The sequence below is a fragment of the Lissotriton helveticus genome, chromosome 2_2 (assembly GCF_964261635.1).
Source record: "Lissotriton helveticus chromosome 2_2, aLisHel1.1, whole genome shotgun sequence".
Lineage (NCBI taxonomy): Eukaryota > Metazoa > Chordata > Amphibia > Caudata > Salamandridae > Lissotriton > Lissotriton helveticus.
This window is the reverse complement of record NC_136060.1, coordinates 525,573,332-525,590,482: the sequence shown is the minus strand read 5'-3', so window position 1 is coordinate 525,590,482 and position 17,151 is coordinate 525,573,332. Positions and strand designations below refer to the sequence as shown.

Sequence of the window (17,151 nt, the reverse complement as noted above, 5' to 3'; positions counted from 1 at the left end):
ATACAATCCTGGTAGGGGAACCCCAACTCCAGCTGGTCATTTTGCGCCTCCAACGTATCCGTTCGAGGTTTTGCAGCTAGATTTCATCAACATGGAGAGGTGCAACAACTTAAAATACGTACTTGTTGTTGTTTGTGCCTTTTCGAGATGGGTAGAAGCATATCCCCTGAAAGACAATACTGCCCTGTCCACAGCCAAAGCCCTTGTCAAAGAATTCTTCCCCAGGTTTGGGTTGCCGAGAATGGTCTGGAGTGATAATGGGAGCGAATTTGTGGGTCAAGTGATGAAGAAAGTATGTGAAGGGCTAGGAATCCAGCAGAAGTTTCACGCTGCAAATCACCCCCAATCAGCTGGACTAGTAGAGTGCTACAATGGCACGTTAAAACTGAAACTGGCCAAGATACAAGCAAGCTCTGGCCTTAAATGGCCCGATGCCTTACCCTAAGCACTCCTATCGACAAGAATGACTGTGCATTCACGAGAGGGACTTAGTCCTTATGAAATCGTGTTCGGCCGCCCGGCCAACATATGGGGAGTGTCTAGGCCGACAAAATTCAGTGAAATTGAACACCCTGTATTGCTTGATTATTTGTATGATTTGACGGCTAAATTGCGTGTTTTACACCAACAGGTTCACGATACTCTGCCTCAGGTCTCTGAAACTCCAGGGCACACTATCGATCCTGGTTCGTGGGTCTTGGTTAAAAACTTCCAGCGGACAAAGAATGATCAGCCCCGTTGGACCGGCCCCCACCTAGTCCTTTTGTCAACGAGATCAGCCGTGCGAGTGGAAGGGAAGAAGAACTGGATCCACGGCAGACACTGTAAGAGGGTCCCTTTGCCTCTGCCGTACGACCGGTGGGTCCAGGAGGGTATTGCTGACTCTGAGACTGAGACTGTGCCTCGTTTTCTGCCTTTCAGCGATGCACGTGTAAAAGGAACAAATTCTGAACGTGAAAGTGACAATCTTTTGCAGGAAGCTGTGCCACCGTTAATTCGATTGGACACTACCGAGCCTGAACTGTTGTTCCAAGATCAGACATTATCTGGGAAAAATCGTTATAATCTGAGGCCGAGAACTATGGACAAATAAACTTCTCTTTACTATTTTTTTGAAAAGTGCAGCTCTCTCATCTGAGAAACTTTTTTATTTTTCGAACTACCATCCGGGTTCAGCTGTAGGGTCGTGGGCGACAAGTCTTTGGAGTGCAAGCCGAAGACACAAGGTTGACGGTTCTGGTCGGTTCTTGGGCGTTTCCCTTGGACTGACAGGCGCATTCCTTAGCACGGAACACCCTACCTCCGCAAGCAGCAAGGTTAGAGGATGGAGTTTTTCGAGATGGAGAGACCTGCCAAAGAGATGAACTTTAAAACCAAAATGTGTATAATGATGACCAGAAAAAGCTTTTTGATATTTTGCATTTTTATGTTGCTTAGTGTAATGATGTTTTTAATAGGATATGTTTTATTCTCTTTTCAAGTGACATTTGCACCCACTATACAGCCCATGCCTCCTTCTACTGTTTCCTCACATTCTTTTCACCCTTTACCTGAACATGAGTCCGTTAGGAGATTAGAGTTTATGAATAACTCCTTCGTTCAGCTTTTGCACCAACACCAATTAGTAGTGAACATGACTAACTGTTGGGTGTGTGGTCTTATGCCTCATACTACTGATAAAGGTATCCCTTACCTGGTCCTGCCTTTCAGCCATAATGGTTCTGTGTGGGCATACAGAACTATGTTCATCTATGCTCATGAAGTCCACCCCTACGTTCTGTAAAAGATAATCCAAAGAATAGTGCTCTAGTTAAGGGTATAGTAGATATGATTAGAGAAGCTACTTCCTATGAGACTATCCCGAGAGATGAGACGCTAGCCTATATTGGATGGAACGTGACCGGATATGGAGTTACTCTGAGTGAGAACCAGCGAGCGAAGGGATCCTCCCCGATTTGGATTGTACCCCATCAGGGTCACCTATGTCTGCAAGGTAATGGCAAGAATCCCAGAGCTCAGTTAGGAAAGAGTATCTGCACGGAGACATACGTCTTTGCATCTCAGACTTCCCCTTCGTTTCTAGCAGCTAAGGGTACCTATTTCATCTGTCATGATAGAGCCTACACATGGTTGCCCCCTGACTTCTCGGGCACATGTTTTGTTTCGTTCCTGTTGCCACCCACCTACACCGCTGCGGCAGATTACCACAAGACAAGGATAGTTAGAGGTGTTTTCAGTAAAGAGAACACTGCAGGACAAGAATTGGGAGACTTCCTGAAGGGTTTTCTGCCGTTTTGGGGACCCATGGTTAACAGCAGGAACATAAGGCAATTAACGAGGGTGGTTGAATCCACCGTAGTTGAAACTGCCGGTGCCCTTAGTAACTTGACAGCTGAGCTCCAGTCTTATGACTCTTCAGAACAGAGTTGCGCTAGATGTCATACTTGCAGACCGAGGTGGGGTATGTAAAGTGATCCAATCAAGTTGCTGTGTTTTCATTCCTGATAATGCTCCAACAGTATACCAGGCCATTTCCAGACTACATAAGATCTCTGAATCTATTCAAGTTATCCGCCTGGGGATGGAAGATTCTGATGGTCATTGGGATGACCTTAGCCATTTTTTTCCTGTTTTGTCTGTGCATACAGTGTGCTCCTGCAATATGTGGCCTCTGTGCTACATCATGTATAAGGAAACATGTATCAAGGGACGAACTAAGTAATAGGATGATGCTACAGCAACATCTCAATGATTTTATGAATATAGACCTAGACTCAGATTAGCGTGAGGGTAGGTTGATTACCTATGTAAGGGCAAAAGGAGGGTCTGTAGTACTGAAAATTCTGGACCTGTGTCATAAACATCGTCGTATCATGACGATTTTGGTATCAGCGGACCGAGAATGACGAGTACACTATATACGAGCATTTTCGGCGTATTCGAGTGGCGAGATCATCCTGAAATCAGGGATTCTGTCCTGAACCATCGGGTTCCATTTTGTACATGGCAGCCATTTTAGTGGTTGCCCTCACATAGGCCGATGACTAAGGCCAAAGCGAGTCTTAAGAACACGTACACCTTTGCTGACTTTTGTGTGACCTGGGCAAGCTGACTCCACTGCCCGAAGCCAAACCGGTTCGGTCAGTTCCTCTCCCACTGGCCGATCGAGATTAGTATCAAGGCACAGCATGCCATAAACCCTTCATCACATCCAAACAGCGCCTAATCTTACACACACCTGTCTCTGTTTCCTTCTTTATGACCTGCTTTACGAGGAGGAAGTGCCCGAGTTTATTAGGGGTCCGTCCGATATCCGATGAAAATGTTGGGCCTTGCCGGGAAATTGATTGTGGGCTGGACAAACTGAAAACGGGCTTGTCATCATGAATCTGCTTTTTCTTTGTCGTCAAAATATGTGAATGGTCAACTGTAAAATAAGGAATGTTTGCCTGAAGCATAATATTTTGTATAAAAAGGGATAGCTGGTTTGTAAGATTGAGGAGTCTCCTGAGAATATACACCGTGTTGTACTTCTAGGATACCTGTTACTGGCTGCAGCCATTAAATTTGATCTTTGACTTCACCAAGAAGACTCTGTGTTTCTGTAGTCTGGGACAGGAAGGACTCGAAGTCTTAGGGTGTGTTCCCTGGCACTACTGGGTCATAAAAACCCAGTACTTCAGTCTGTCTGAGATTAGAGTCAAAGGAAAGGTGTGGAGGTTCCTAAAAGCGTTTCTAACGGACAGGAAACAAACGGTGTCCAAGGGAAATTCTACTTGAACCCATTTTCGCTGCCATGTGAAGTTCCACAAGGATCGTCCCTTTGCCCGACCCTCTTTAATGTGTATGTGGCTCCCTTGGCCCATTTGATCAGATCATATGGTTTTAGTCTCACGTCATATGCAGATGACACACAAACTGTAGTATCTCTATTACCAGGGCAAGAAGTAGGCATGAGCAAGAAATTCCAAGACTGCATGGGAGCAGTCAAATCTTGGATGTCGCAAAATCTCTAAAATTAAACTCAGCAAAACCGAGGTACTCATGTTCGGAAACAAGGCTAATTTCTGGACCCTGGACTGGTGGCCAGTAGATCTGGGCGTCCCCCCTAAACCCACGAAGAAGGCAAAAAATCTATGTATAATGGTGGCTAACAAACTAAACTTTGAGGACCCGATAAACGTTACAACCTCGGCCACCTTTCATTCCCTTAAACTGCAAAAAAAGGTCAAACTTCCCTGCCAGAAGACAGTTTACGAACAGTCGTCTCATCCATTATCTTATCCCGGCTGGACTACTGAAATGGGGTCTATTTAAACATCCTAGAGCAACATCGGTTGTACGGCTTTACAACGCGTGCTTTTACACCGCATGCCGTTACAACGCGGTTTTTTCAACCCAAGTCGTTACCACGACTTGCGTTGGAGGGGTGCGGACTTAGGAATTTTTTTATTTACTATTCTAACACCAGCCTACCGTACAGTAGGGAAGGTGTTGGATAGTAAATTAAAAAATTCCTTGTCCTGCAGCGCCCTCCAGCGCAAGTCGTGGTTACGACTTGCGTTGAAAAAAACGCGTTGTAACGGCACGTGGTGTAACAGCCGAGTCGTAAAGGCTGTTCCCCGTGACATCTAAACAGATTGCAGATCCTGCAAAATGCAGCAGCAAGACTGGAGACAGGTACCCCCAAATTCGTATTGGTAGCCAAAGAAATTAAAAGAATACACTGGCTGCCCATTAAGAAAAGGGTGCAATTTAAGCCACTTCGTATTGTCTTTAAGGCCCTACATGGTTAGGGTCCTGATTATTTGACTCTCCAGTTTTAATGGTACACTCCCAAACAAACCCTAAGTTCACTAGGAGCCAAACTTGTGCTCGTACAACCCACAAAGAAAGCCTCTTTGGGGGGGGGGAGAAGTTTCATTACAGGTGCGGCCAATGCATGGAATGCCCTCCCCTGGAGTTTGAGAAACTCCACTAACCTCCTCGCTTTCAGGAAACAACTCAAAACCTGGCCTTTTAACTTGTAATTCCCTCCGGCTACATCTTTCCGTGCCACCCTGTTCTCAGTATAGTTGAGCTAATAGCGCCGGGACACCTCCGGGTAACCGTGCTCTCTATAAATATAATTAACATAACATAACATTCTATCCACCTAATGGTGCTTGAGTGTCTGGAGGAAGTGGACTGTCCATGAAGACTTCTGTACAAGGAGAAGAGTGTGCATAGTAGGATCTTATCCACCTAATGGTGCTAGAGTGTCTGGAGGGAGTGGGCTGTCCATGAAGACTTCTGTAGGAGGTGAAGAGTGTTCGTTGCATGGTCTTATCTACCAAATTGTGCTTGATTGTCTAGAGGGAGTGAACTGTCCATGAAGACTTCTGTACAAGGAGAAGAGTGTGCGTAGTATGAACTTATCCACCTAATGAGCTTGGGTGTGAGATGGACAGGCCTCTCAAAGAGGAACTGTGTAGAGAACGAAGGCTGTGTGTAGTAGACTCTTGGTCACTTAATAGTGCTAGGGTCTCTCGAAGGAGAGTGGGCTCTCGGTAAAAGGTTCTGTACAAGGCGAAGAAAGTGCGTAGTAGTGACTTGGCTGTCCAAAGGTATTTATTTCACACAGGAGGCCTAACTGGCTCCCACTGCAGTTCCTCAGGAGACAAAACTGAAGACTTTTTTAAATTGATCCCATGTTGGGTTTTTCTGAGACTGCCTCCCACTCCCACAAGACAAAAGGGTGGGGTTCTCCTTCCCTGCCCTGTTATGAACTATTTACTCTAACAAATTCAGGGCAACAGGAAATGTACTTGTGTCTGTAATGGCACCTGCAACATTTCCCTCAGTGTTGCAGCCACATATTCAGATTGCTTTGGTAGTGTAGGATCTGCGTAGAAGGTGGACCGGAAAAAAAGGTCTCTAGGTCATTAGAGCACTCCAACTCAATACCGTTCCATAAATAGTGCTCTCGCTGAGTCTTTGTAGTAATCTAGTGTGGGACACGGTATCGAAGGCTGCAAAGAGGTCCAGTAAAACCAGAACCTCATTACCTCCTCTGTCCAATGTAGTCTTAATTGTCTCTGCAACTTCCAGCAAAGCTGTCTCAGTGCTAAAATTAGCTCTGAAACCTGACTGGCTAGAGTGCAACAAGCCACTAGTCTCCACATCATTCGTTAAGATTCCATTAACAAATATTTCCACAACTTTGGAAAAAAAAGGCAAAAGTGAGATGGGCCTATAATTACTGGCGGCCTTGGGGTCTGCCGTAGGTTTCTTTTATAGCAGGAGAATTTTGGCGTGTTTCCACATTTGGGGCATGGATCCTTCCTGCAGAGCGGTGTTCAAAATAGGGTTTACTATAGGGTTGATCACTTCCGCTATAGAGTACAAGAATTTAGCTGGGCAGGGATCAGAGGCGGCGCCGGATTTCAGTGATTTCACAAGCACCAGAGATTGCTCTGAGGTGATCACAGGGAATTCCGTAAGAAACGTACTGGGCAGTGGCGTAGCTAGGGGAGTGCGGGGGGAAAGTCCACCCCAGGCGGCACCATTTTTGTGGCGGCCGCGCGGCACTGGAGGCCCATTGCAGCCGCGGCGGCGGTGAGGAAGAGGTGTGGCGCCGCGGCCAGGGCGACTGACTCCGGAATCTGGGGATCACGGTTCGATCCCCGGCACCGGCGGCAGATTAGCCCAGCACCATGTGACTCTGGGCAATAGCTCGCTTAATCTTCCCGACGGCCCCCAGCGCCTAGAGACCCTAACGGGTGATTGTGCGCTTTACAAATGTGAATATTATTATTATTATTATTATTATTTATTTGGGAATGAACACAGTGTTCCCAAAAAAATGATAAAGGCGGCCGCGGCTGCAACGGGCTTCCAGTGCCGCAACCGCCCGCGGCCCAGTTTAAAAGTGCAAAGCTGCGCTGCACTCCACTTCTTCTGACCTGCTTTGGTAAAAGCTGAGCTGCACAGTGCACACAACACAAACGTGGGACTCTAAGTCTCGCGTTTGTGTCTCCTTGGACTTCTCGACCATTGTTGCCCCCCCCGTCCCAGCCTCAGAGTCCAGGGCCGTCAATCGTGCGCGAGCGCTACCAATGACGGCCCTGTAGTGATATTTTGGCCAGCCCTCGCGATTAGAACGTAGCAGTGACGCGTTATGCGCTTCACCGCTACGCTCTGGTGAGGAGTCAATTCTGGCCTGGGGCAGTGCTTTATGCCTGCAGGCAGCTTGGGCGTTTTGCTGGCAAGCTCTCTGGACATCACTCAATATAGAAGAGGTATAGTAACATAATACTACGCACTATATGTTGTGGTATACAAATATTATAACATAAATGTAGGCAACCGAAATATCGACATGGTAAGTGCATAACGTTTTAATGTAGGTTTACAATACATGATTCTCCATATATGAGAGGCCTTCAAGCTGTGGATGGAGGGCTGGTAGGTGTGAAGTGATGTCAGCGTGGGCAGCAGGCTCTGGCCAATAGAAGCACGCAGAGCACAGTGATTTTAGTTGAGAGATAAGAGTGGAGGTGTGAGTCCTTCTATAATGGGTCATCAGTAATTGTTTTATCACTCATGTCCTGACACAGAGTAAGTGTCAAAGGAGGTGGGGCTCCAACACCTCATTCCCTCATTCCGAGAAAGAATCACAATGTTAACAGCACTTAGGAGGACAGGATTTACAGCTGAATCTTGGTAAACCGATATTTGACTGCGATTATAAGACTGATAACTGAGCAAAGATGCAGTCTTCAAATTGTTGAAATACTCCCAGCTGCCATGCTGCCCTATTTCTTGTGGCAGATCTTTTGACCAGTCCTGGTATTCTGGTCAACAATGCATTGCATTTTGGGTCTTGTAGTTCCATATTTAACATTGTGAGCAGAGGCTTACATATTCTAGCATGCAAAGTGCTTACGGCTAAAAAGACAGGACTGACACATGACATCAGGCTAGTTACCAGATGGGTATAATACTGTGACAAAATAAAAGGCAACTATTACCATAGATGTTTCTCAACATTTCTTTGACACACTCTGTCTCTAACACGTCTCTTACATTTAGACAGACTTATAATTGGTCGGGATTTTGATCCTTGTTCCTTGGGAAACTTCCATACGGTATTTGTCTCTCGTGGTGAGGTAACATTGATTATGAAATGGTTAAATATAACTCTAAACACCATATTGACAGCTCAACTGCAGTTGAGACTTCTAAATTGGATGAATCATGCAGTCTGTGTGTTCTCCTTTGTACTGCCAGTCACCGGTGTATTCAACTGTGTAGCCTTTGACCGTGTCATGTATGTGCATGTAACTTGCATGGTCGAGGTAACTATTAGCGGCAATATTACGTGTCTCTTGGACATCTTTCAAGTACTCGCCGTCCTTTTTCCCAGCACCCCCTGCCCCCTCAAGCGGCGGCAATCTGAGGGATACCCCGTGCGCCACAAGCTCTAGCTACGCCTCTGGTACTGGGGCGGGGACAAACATCTAGCTGAAGTCCCCTGACATCCTCCAGGTCCAATGACTGCACTACAAAGGAGTCCTGGATAACTTTCATTTTTTTATAAAAGAAGGGCCATACGATCAGTCCATTCGCTTGTAGGAACAAAGGGTTGGCTGATTATCGTAGGGGAGGAGAAGCTTTTAACTATATTGAGCAGTGTTTTACTTTTATTAGCTGCCAAATCAATTTGTGTAGAAAAAAAGGTTTATTTTCCTCACTTACTTTCTTGTAATGATTTTTCAAAGCAAGTTTATAAGTCAGTTTATCAGAGAAGCTATAATTTCTCCTCCACTCTCTTTCAAGATGTTTACAGTCCCTTTTACTATCTCTTAAGGCTTCGGAGAACCAAGGGGCGAAACATGGATGGATTTAGCGAACCTCACCGAAGGGGGGGGGCTAGTTCCAAAGCCTGTCGGTGTAACCAGCCTTCTAAGGCCTGCACATCAAGTTCCAGGGTACCACTTAAGGGAATCGGATGATACCGCATAGCACACTGAATGGCCTCAGGTGTCATCAGATAGAATGGCATGAAACTGTGACTGGCCCTGGCTGTGTCCGAAAGTTGGGGCCTTGCATACTCCCTAGGAATTTCAAACTCGATCAGACGGTGGTCTGACCAAGTTAGGGCTAGTGGGACATCCATGTAAATCCGGTTTGAAGAAAAGAATTGATCCAGTATGTACCCTTTGTCATGGGTGGGAAGACCTACATACGGAGTCAGGTTGAAAATATCACAGGATTCATACAGTCTCCTGGACTCCGGGTCCAATAACTTGTCCACGTGAAGATTGAAATCACCAAGGACCATACAATGGCTGTATTTAGCTGCAATGGGAGAGAGAATATGGATGACGGATTCCAAAAAGTTCTTTGCCGGTCCAGGAGGACAGTAGATTACTACTCCTGCCATAGATTGCTGGGCCGAGAATGTCAGGAGAAATCCCAGACTCTCAGCCCCTCTATTTCTGTATTTACTAAGGAAATACAGGAAAAGGACTTCTTACATACTATGGCTAACCCGCCGCCTCTCCCCGTGGGGCGGTCCTTCCTCAAAATCTGATAGCCCTGGGGATCGCATTAGCAATAGTAGGATTGGACGCATCCATTAGCCAGGTTTCCGAGAGAAACAAAAAAATCGTGAGAGGAGTTGGCTAAAAAATCATAAATTTCAAATTCAGTTTTTTTTATTAAGGAGCGAACATTCAGTAAAGAGGCCCTCAGGAAGTTACATGAAGCGTCTGCTCTAATGTTAGGTGCAGTTGTGTCCATTTTAACTTTGCGCTCTCTGAGAGAAGGGCAGACTGTCCAGTTACAATCTTGGCTCCTCAGGGAAAGATTGTTCCCCAACATATCTAAGTGAGGTCTGCAAACAGAGCGCTGGTCAAAGTCTAGAAGGCAGTCCCTGCCATATGTGATTACCTTGGACGGCTCCAGGACAGACCCGGCAGCATCCCCGGCCCCCTCCGGAACGCTGACGGGCGCAGATGGGCTTACCTTAGGCGCATCCCCTGCTCGCTCGCACAGCGTCCCGTTTTGAAGGGGCCAGCGTTGAACCACTAGACCGCACCGTCGTGAGTGAAATGGTGGAATGCGGTCGAAGAGCGAAAAAGATATTAGGGTTTGATTTCCCCTCCCTCAGCCAAAATTCCCACATAAAAATTCCCAGCGCAGCAAATGTTAAAACAACATTAAAATGATAAAAACAATTTCAATAAAGTGCAGCGTGTTCAATTAGCAGCAAGTGAAGTGAGAGGCAGGCAAGGCACGAGTTACGGGGTTGGACCGCTCTTCCAGCGTCCTGTTTTGAAGGGACCAGCGTTGAACCACTAGACTGTGCCTTCTTCTAAGAAGATGTACCAGGCATATCACAAAGTGCACATATTGTAAATAGGTCAGTGGGTCTCTGCTTTGGTCAGAGAGATCCATTTGTTACTTGCAGTTAATAAGTTAAAATCCTAACATAGAACATTGAGCTATTAACTGTCATGTAAAAGCTGCATGCAAACTGCAAGGTATAAATTAGAGCGTTATGGTTTTTTCCCCAGCCTTTCATTATCCAAATGTTGCAAAAAAGGGATCATTCGGGTAGAAATCATTTCTGATTATTAAAAAGATCCCCCAACCATGGTATTACATTTTAAATTCTGACTTTGTGTTTCTCCAGACCAATCACTATTAAACTATGCTGCCTACTAGAATGTTTGTTATGTGTCTCCTACACCTTGTAGTCCTTTGTAACATTTCCTATATAGTGTTTACACTCGTATGATTGATTGTATCGGTGTAATATGTGTGATGTAACGTGCTCTGACACCCTACACTGGTATTAGTGGTGCTGTACAGTTTCTGATACTTTACTATTTTGACATTTTTACACATGCTAACAGTCTCTGCAAAGATTTTTCCTTATTAGAACCAGTGGAACATACAACTGAACAGGGTGAAATGTGACCAGTCAACCTTTGCGAGGGCCCTCCACGTCACAGCAGCACAAGTCACATTTTTTAGTAACTTTTTATCCATTTCAGCTATAATCAATGTATTAGTTAAAATCGTCAAATTATGCAGCAGATGACGTATTATATGGCAAATATGGCAGAGCCATAATTATGTGGAAATCTTTTTACGAACTAGAATATTTTGCTATTCATGCTGGAACTGCTCTTGTGGAAAAAGGGAGGAGAAGTGCTGATGACAGAGGAGCCATGGCTGAGAGACAAATGGCTCGCGATTCCACTTTTGAGGATATTTGGGAGATTCTGTGATTGGAAATGTATTCATCTTTGTGAATGTATTTTAATGTCAATAACTCATATTAAACCTTAAATAAACATGTGTATCCATTGGTTACATTAACCCCTTGTATGCTTGTGTCGGAACCATTCCGTCAGGAGTCACGTGGTGCTGTGCTGGTGACGGAATGGTTCCGACACAGCCCGGCCGCCGCGCCTACGCTGCATCATTTTGCACCTGCGCGGCACATTCTATTGAGCGGGCGGGGCCGTGATGGAACCAGTCTGTCACAAGCACAGCGCCACCGTGGCTCGTGACAGAGTGATTGTGTCACGAGCATGGCGGCGCGGCACGGCCTCCCCCTGCCCCCTAGCTTAATAAGCTGTAACCGGTTAGTGAAAAGGGAAACAAATATTGGGATATTTTGCTGTTTCTGCTATACCTCTGACTGTGCCCACTGGCCCAATCCACAGGTTATTCCCGCCCTCTGATTCTCCGCCCACAATTCCCCTACTTTTTTTCTCCCACTTCAACCACTGCTGCAGCCTGTGCTTGGCTACATGTCTATTATATGTACATACATCTTTATGGTAAGAACATGTGTTACTCTTTGAGGTTTGTGAGTGGTCTCTTAGTTTCAGGAGGAACAAATGTATTTATAGATTTATTATCATGCATTTACTGCCGTCTGTGCTCGGTTACATGCCTGTTATCTGTACATACCTGTCTATGGTAATAATATGTGTTACTCTTCACAGTTTGTTAGTAGGCTCTTGGTTACAGCCTGTACATATGTATTTATAGATTTATTATAATGCACTCACAGCAACCTGTGCTGGTTTTCCTTTCTCCACATTCCCATAGTTTACTGCAGGTTCATAGATGACTCTACGGCTGCCACCACGGGTCGCACCTGAAATAAGAGAATACATTATATCGCACCTGCTTTTTCACTGCTTTATACTTTGAAATGGGACTTTGAATAGACTCTTACCATTTGCTTTCTTTGCGCGTCTCTCATAGAAGAGAATCACAACAAGGACAGCGACAACAGCACCGAGAAGCATCCCTGAAGCCACCGCCAAGGTGACCCACCAGCTAGAACAGGAGGCATCTGAACCAGGAGAAGCCCCTGAAAAAGAAAGACAACCTGTGAATGTCAGGCTCGTCCGGCTCTTGGCAGGTACAGGAAGAACGTAGAAAAAAAGAATAACAAAAGGAGTAGAGTCAAAAAGGTCTAAGAGATTCTTTAAACACACCAGTATTTTGGATTAAAGGTTCTGAGCTGGTTATCGTCACTCCTCAACAGCAGTAAATCATTTGTCAAATTGTGATGGTTGAAATGGTTTTAGGTTTTGCATTATTATGGAAAATGTTTCTGAATTATGAATTTAATAATGGATCCAATCTGGTAATAATAACCTCACATGAACACACTTGAAATTAGTTTAATATAATGTATAGCAGTGTGTTTATTAATGTACTTTTGTTGCCACATTTTGATGAAATGTCCATTTTATTTAATATGGATGTTGTTTTCAGGTCACTCCTGTTACTTGCCCCCTCCCACCCCGTTCTATATGTGTATCTTTCCGTATGCAGCTTTGCACATGAAGACTAAATTATGTCATTGTAAATTTCCTAAACCTGCATGAATTGTGAATAAACTTTCCAGTGTTTCTAATGTTGCAAGTGACCAAGGTCCTTCCACTGAAGTTCCATTACTGGGCTCTTCTGCTGGTGCATAGTCCATTGTTCATTACTGGGATTAGCTCTCTTCCACTGGTGCATAGTCCATTGTCCATTACTGGGCTTAGCTCTCTTCCGTTGTTGCATAGTCCATTGTCCAGTATTGAGCTTAGTGGTCTTCCACTGGTGCAAAGTCCATTGTCCATTACTAGGCTTATTGGTCTTCCACTGCTGCATAGTCCAATGTTCATTACTTGACACAGTGCTCTTCCGCTGGTGCATAGTCCATTGTCCATTACTGGGCTTAGCCTCTCCCACTGGTGCATAGTCCATTGTCCATTACTGGGCTTAGCCTCTCCCGCTGGTGCATAGTCCATTGTCCATTACTTGTCTTAGATCTCTTCCACTGGTGCATAGTCCATTGTCCATTACTGGGCTTAGCGCTCTTCCGCTGGTGCATAGTCCATTGTCCATTACTGGGCTTAGCCTCTCCCACTGGTGCGTAGTCCATTGTCCATTACTGGGCTTAGCCACTCCCGCTGGTGCATAGTCCATTGTCCATTACTTGGCTTAGCTCTCTTGCACTGGTGCATAGTCCATTGTCCATTACTAGGCTGAGCATTCTTCCACTAGTGCATAGTCCATTGTCCATTACTGGGCGAAGCGCTCTTCCACTGGTGCGTAATCAATTGCCATTACAGGGCTTAGCGCTCTTCCAATGTGCAAATTCTACTGTCCATTACTGGGCTTAGCACTCTTCTGCTGGTGCATAGTCTATTGTCCATTACTGGGCTAAGCATTCTTCCACTGGTGCATACTATATTTTCTATTACTGGGCTTAGCGCTCTTCCAATGTGCAAAGTCCATTGTCGATTACTATCAATCATCAATCAATCGTGCCATTTGTCTAGCGCACTACTCACCCGGGAGGGTCTCAAGGCGCTTGGGGGGAGGGGTATGCTACTGCTCGAACAGCCAGGTCTTGAGTTGTTTCCTGAAGGCGAGATGGTCCTGGGTCATCCGAAGGTGGATGGGGAGGGAGTTCCAAGTCTTGGCAGCCAGGTAAGAGAAGATCTTCCTCCGGCGGTGGCTCTTCGGATGCGTGGTAAGGCTGCGAGGGCGAGGCTGGTGGACCGTAGCTGGCGGGTGGGCGTGTAGAAGGTCAGGCGGTCGTTGAGGTACTTGGGGCCCAGGTCGTGGAGAGACTTGTGTGCGTGGGTGAGGAGCCGGAACGTGATCCTCTTGTCGACGGGGAGCCAGTGCAGGTTCCTCAGGTGGCTGGAGATGTGGCTGCGTCGGGGGACATCCAGGATGAGTCGGGCGGAGGCGTTCTGGATGCGCTGGAGTCTTTTCTGTAGCTTGGCTGTGGTTCCGGCGTAGAGGGCGTTTCCGTAGTCCAGTCGGCTGGTGACGAGTGCCTGGGTGACAGTCTTCCTGGTCTAGTCGGGATCCAGCGGAAGATCTTGCGGAGCATACGCAGGGTGTGAAAGCATGATGAGGAGACGGCGTTGACTTGTCTGGTCATCGAGAGGGAGGGGTCCAGGATGAAGCCCAGGTTGCGTGCGTGGTCGGTTGGCTTGGGTGCGGTGCCCAGGGCTGGGGGCCACCAGGAGTCGTCCCAGGCGGAGGGCGAAGATCCCAGGATGAGGACTTCCGTCTTGTCCGAGTTCAGTTTCAGGTGGCTGTCCTTCATCCACTCGGCGACGTCTTTCATCCCTTCGTGTAGGTAGGTTCTGGCGGTGTCGGGGTCTCTGGTGAGGGAGAGGATCAGCTGGGTGTCGTCGGCGTAAGAGATGATGTTGAGGTTGTGCTGGCGTGCGATGGCTGCGAGAGGTTTCATGTAGATGTTGAAGAGGGTGGGGCTGAGTGAAGATCCTTGCGGGACGCCGCAGATGACTTCGGTGGCCTCGGAGCGAAACGGGGGGAGGCGGACTCTTTGTGTTCTTCCGGCGAGGAACGAGATGATCCACTCCAGTGCCTTCTCTTGGATACCGATGTTGCTGAGGCGCTGGACTAGGGTGCGGTGGCAGACCGTGTCGAACGCAGCGGAGAGGTCCAGGAGGATGAGGGCCACTGTTTCCCCCTTGTCGAGCAGGGTCCGGATGTCGTCGGTGGCTGCGATGAGGGCGGTCTCGGTGCTGTGGTTGGCTCTGAAGCCGGACTGCGAAGGGTCGAGGGATCCGTTCGTCTCGAGGAAGGCGGTCAGCTGTCTGTTGACGATCTTCTCGATGACTTTAGCAGGAAAAGGGAGGAGCGAGATGGGGCGGATGTTTTTGAGATCGGTGGGGGTCCGCTGTAGGTTTCTTCAGGAGGGCGCTGATCTCGGCGTGCTTCCAGCTCTCCGGGAAGGTGGCGGTGTTGAAGGAGGCGTTGATGATGTTCCGGAGTTGGGGTACGATGGTGGAGTCGGCCTTGTTGAAGACGTGGTGTGGGCAGGGGTCGGTCGGTGATCCGGAGTGGATGGTGTTCATCGTGCGGGCTGTGTCTTCGGTGGTCACCGTGGTCCAGGTGCGAAGGGTGGCGGTAGGGGGCGTTGGTTCGACGGTTGGGTGCGTGGGTGGGGCGCCGAAGCTGTTGTGGATGTCGGCGATCTTGCGGTGGAAGAACGAGGCGAGGGAGTCGCAGAGGTCTTGTGACGGAGTGATGTCGTTGGTGCCGGTGCTGGGGTTGGAGAACTCCTTGACGATAGTGAAGAGCTCTTTGCTGTCGTGGGCGTTGTTGTCCAGTCGTTCCTTCAGGGATTTCTTCTTGGTGGTGCGGATGAGCTGGTGGTGCTTGCGGGTAGCGTGTTTGAGGGCGGTCATACTAGACTCAGCCCTCTTCCACTTGTGCATAGCCCATTGTACATTACTGTGCTCATCACTCTTCCACTCATGCATAGTCCATTGTTCATTACTGGGCTCATCGCTCTTCCACTGGTGCATAGTCCATTGTCAATTACTGGGCTTAGCTCTCTTCCACTCGTGCACAGTCCATTGTCTATTACTGGGCGAAGCGCTCTTTCGCTGGTGCATAGTCGATTGTCCATTATTGGGGTTAGTGCTCTTCCGCTGGTGCATAGTCCATTGTCCATTACTGGGCCTAGCTCTCTTCCACTCGTGCACAGTCCATTGTCTATTACTGGGCGAAGCGCTCTTTCGCTGGTGCATAGTCGATTGTCCATTATTGGGGTTAGTGCTCTTCCGCTGGTGCATAGTTCATTAGTGGGTTCAGGGCTCCTCCACTGGTACATAGTCCATGCCCATTACTGGGCTTAGTGCTACCAATGCGTGGCACTTTACGTTAAAAAACCCTCGTCAAAAGATACAACAACAACAGTTCTGCAGTTCGGACTTTGGGGATAACCAAACAGTACCTTAATCCACAGTTCTTAGTCCTCGGCGGGCAGCCGGTGAGAGTGTAGTCAGAGAGGGGCAGTGACATAATTGTCAGGGGGATGGCCCAGCCCAGTCTCTTCCGTGCTCTGACGTCCGGGCATCCCCGCGCGCGTACCACGCTGCAGGAGAGCTCCTCGGTATTTAAAGGGCCTCCTGACCCATGTGAGCATCTTTGGAGGCAAGCAGAAGAGCCGCAGAGTGCACTGGGACCAGTAGTCCTTGTCCCCTGTTGAAACAGCGGTGGTGTGGCAATAAGGGAGAGGGAGCAGGTACCTTAGGAGCAGTGGTAGTAGAAATTTTCTTGGCCTTTGGACCCCCCTTGCCCAATGGGTCTTTACTTTACATAAATAACACCATGGTTTCTTTTTGAAATTTTGGGAATCACACCCAAATGCAGGTTTTTGGGGCCCTTCTGAAGATTCCTTTTTATCTTTACACTTGTCCCCACCTTTATTCTGTGGTTTAGAAGAATCTTGCTTCTTCTGGTCACCTCCATTACCATGGCTTTTCTGCTTGACCCCGGTGTGGACCCATTTGTCAGCCTTCTTTCCCGGTTCTTGGGAAGAGGTCGGATCAGAGTCCACCAGGTACTGTTGCAGTAGTTGGTTCTGACAGTTATTAAGGATGGGCTCCCTCACTATCGAATTGTACAATCCTTCATAGTCCTTTACCTTGCTTCCATGAAGCCAGCCTTCCAGAGCCTTAATAGCACTGTCTAACAAGTCTACCCAGGCCTGGATGTGTGCTTCTGGGTTTCTCTGAACGGAGTCCTATACTGTTCAGTGGTTAATCCAAACTCATCTATGAGAGCACTCTTCAGTACTGAGTAATTGTC

At 47.4% G+C, this 17,151-nt stretch overlaps 1 protein-coding gene across 1 annotated transcript in view; it reads right to left on the bottom strand.

Moving 5' to 3' along the window:
* Positions 1-12,059: 12,059 nt before the first annotated feature.
* Positions 12,060-17,151, bottom strand: part of LOC144821703 (uncharacterized) — a 129,172-nt gene continuing 124,080 nt past the window's right edge. The window contains exons 4-5 of the mRNA XM_078678920.1: positions 12,245-12,382; positions 12,060-12,163 (exon numbers count right to left, since the gene is read on the bottom strand). Coding sequence (XP_078535046.1) covers positions 12,060-12,163; positions 12,245-12,382 — 242 coding nt within the window. The remainder of the gene's footprint in view (positions 12,164-12,244; positions 12,383-17,151) is intronic.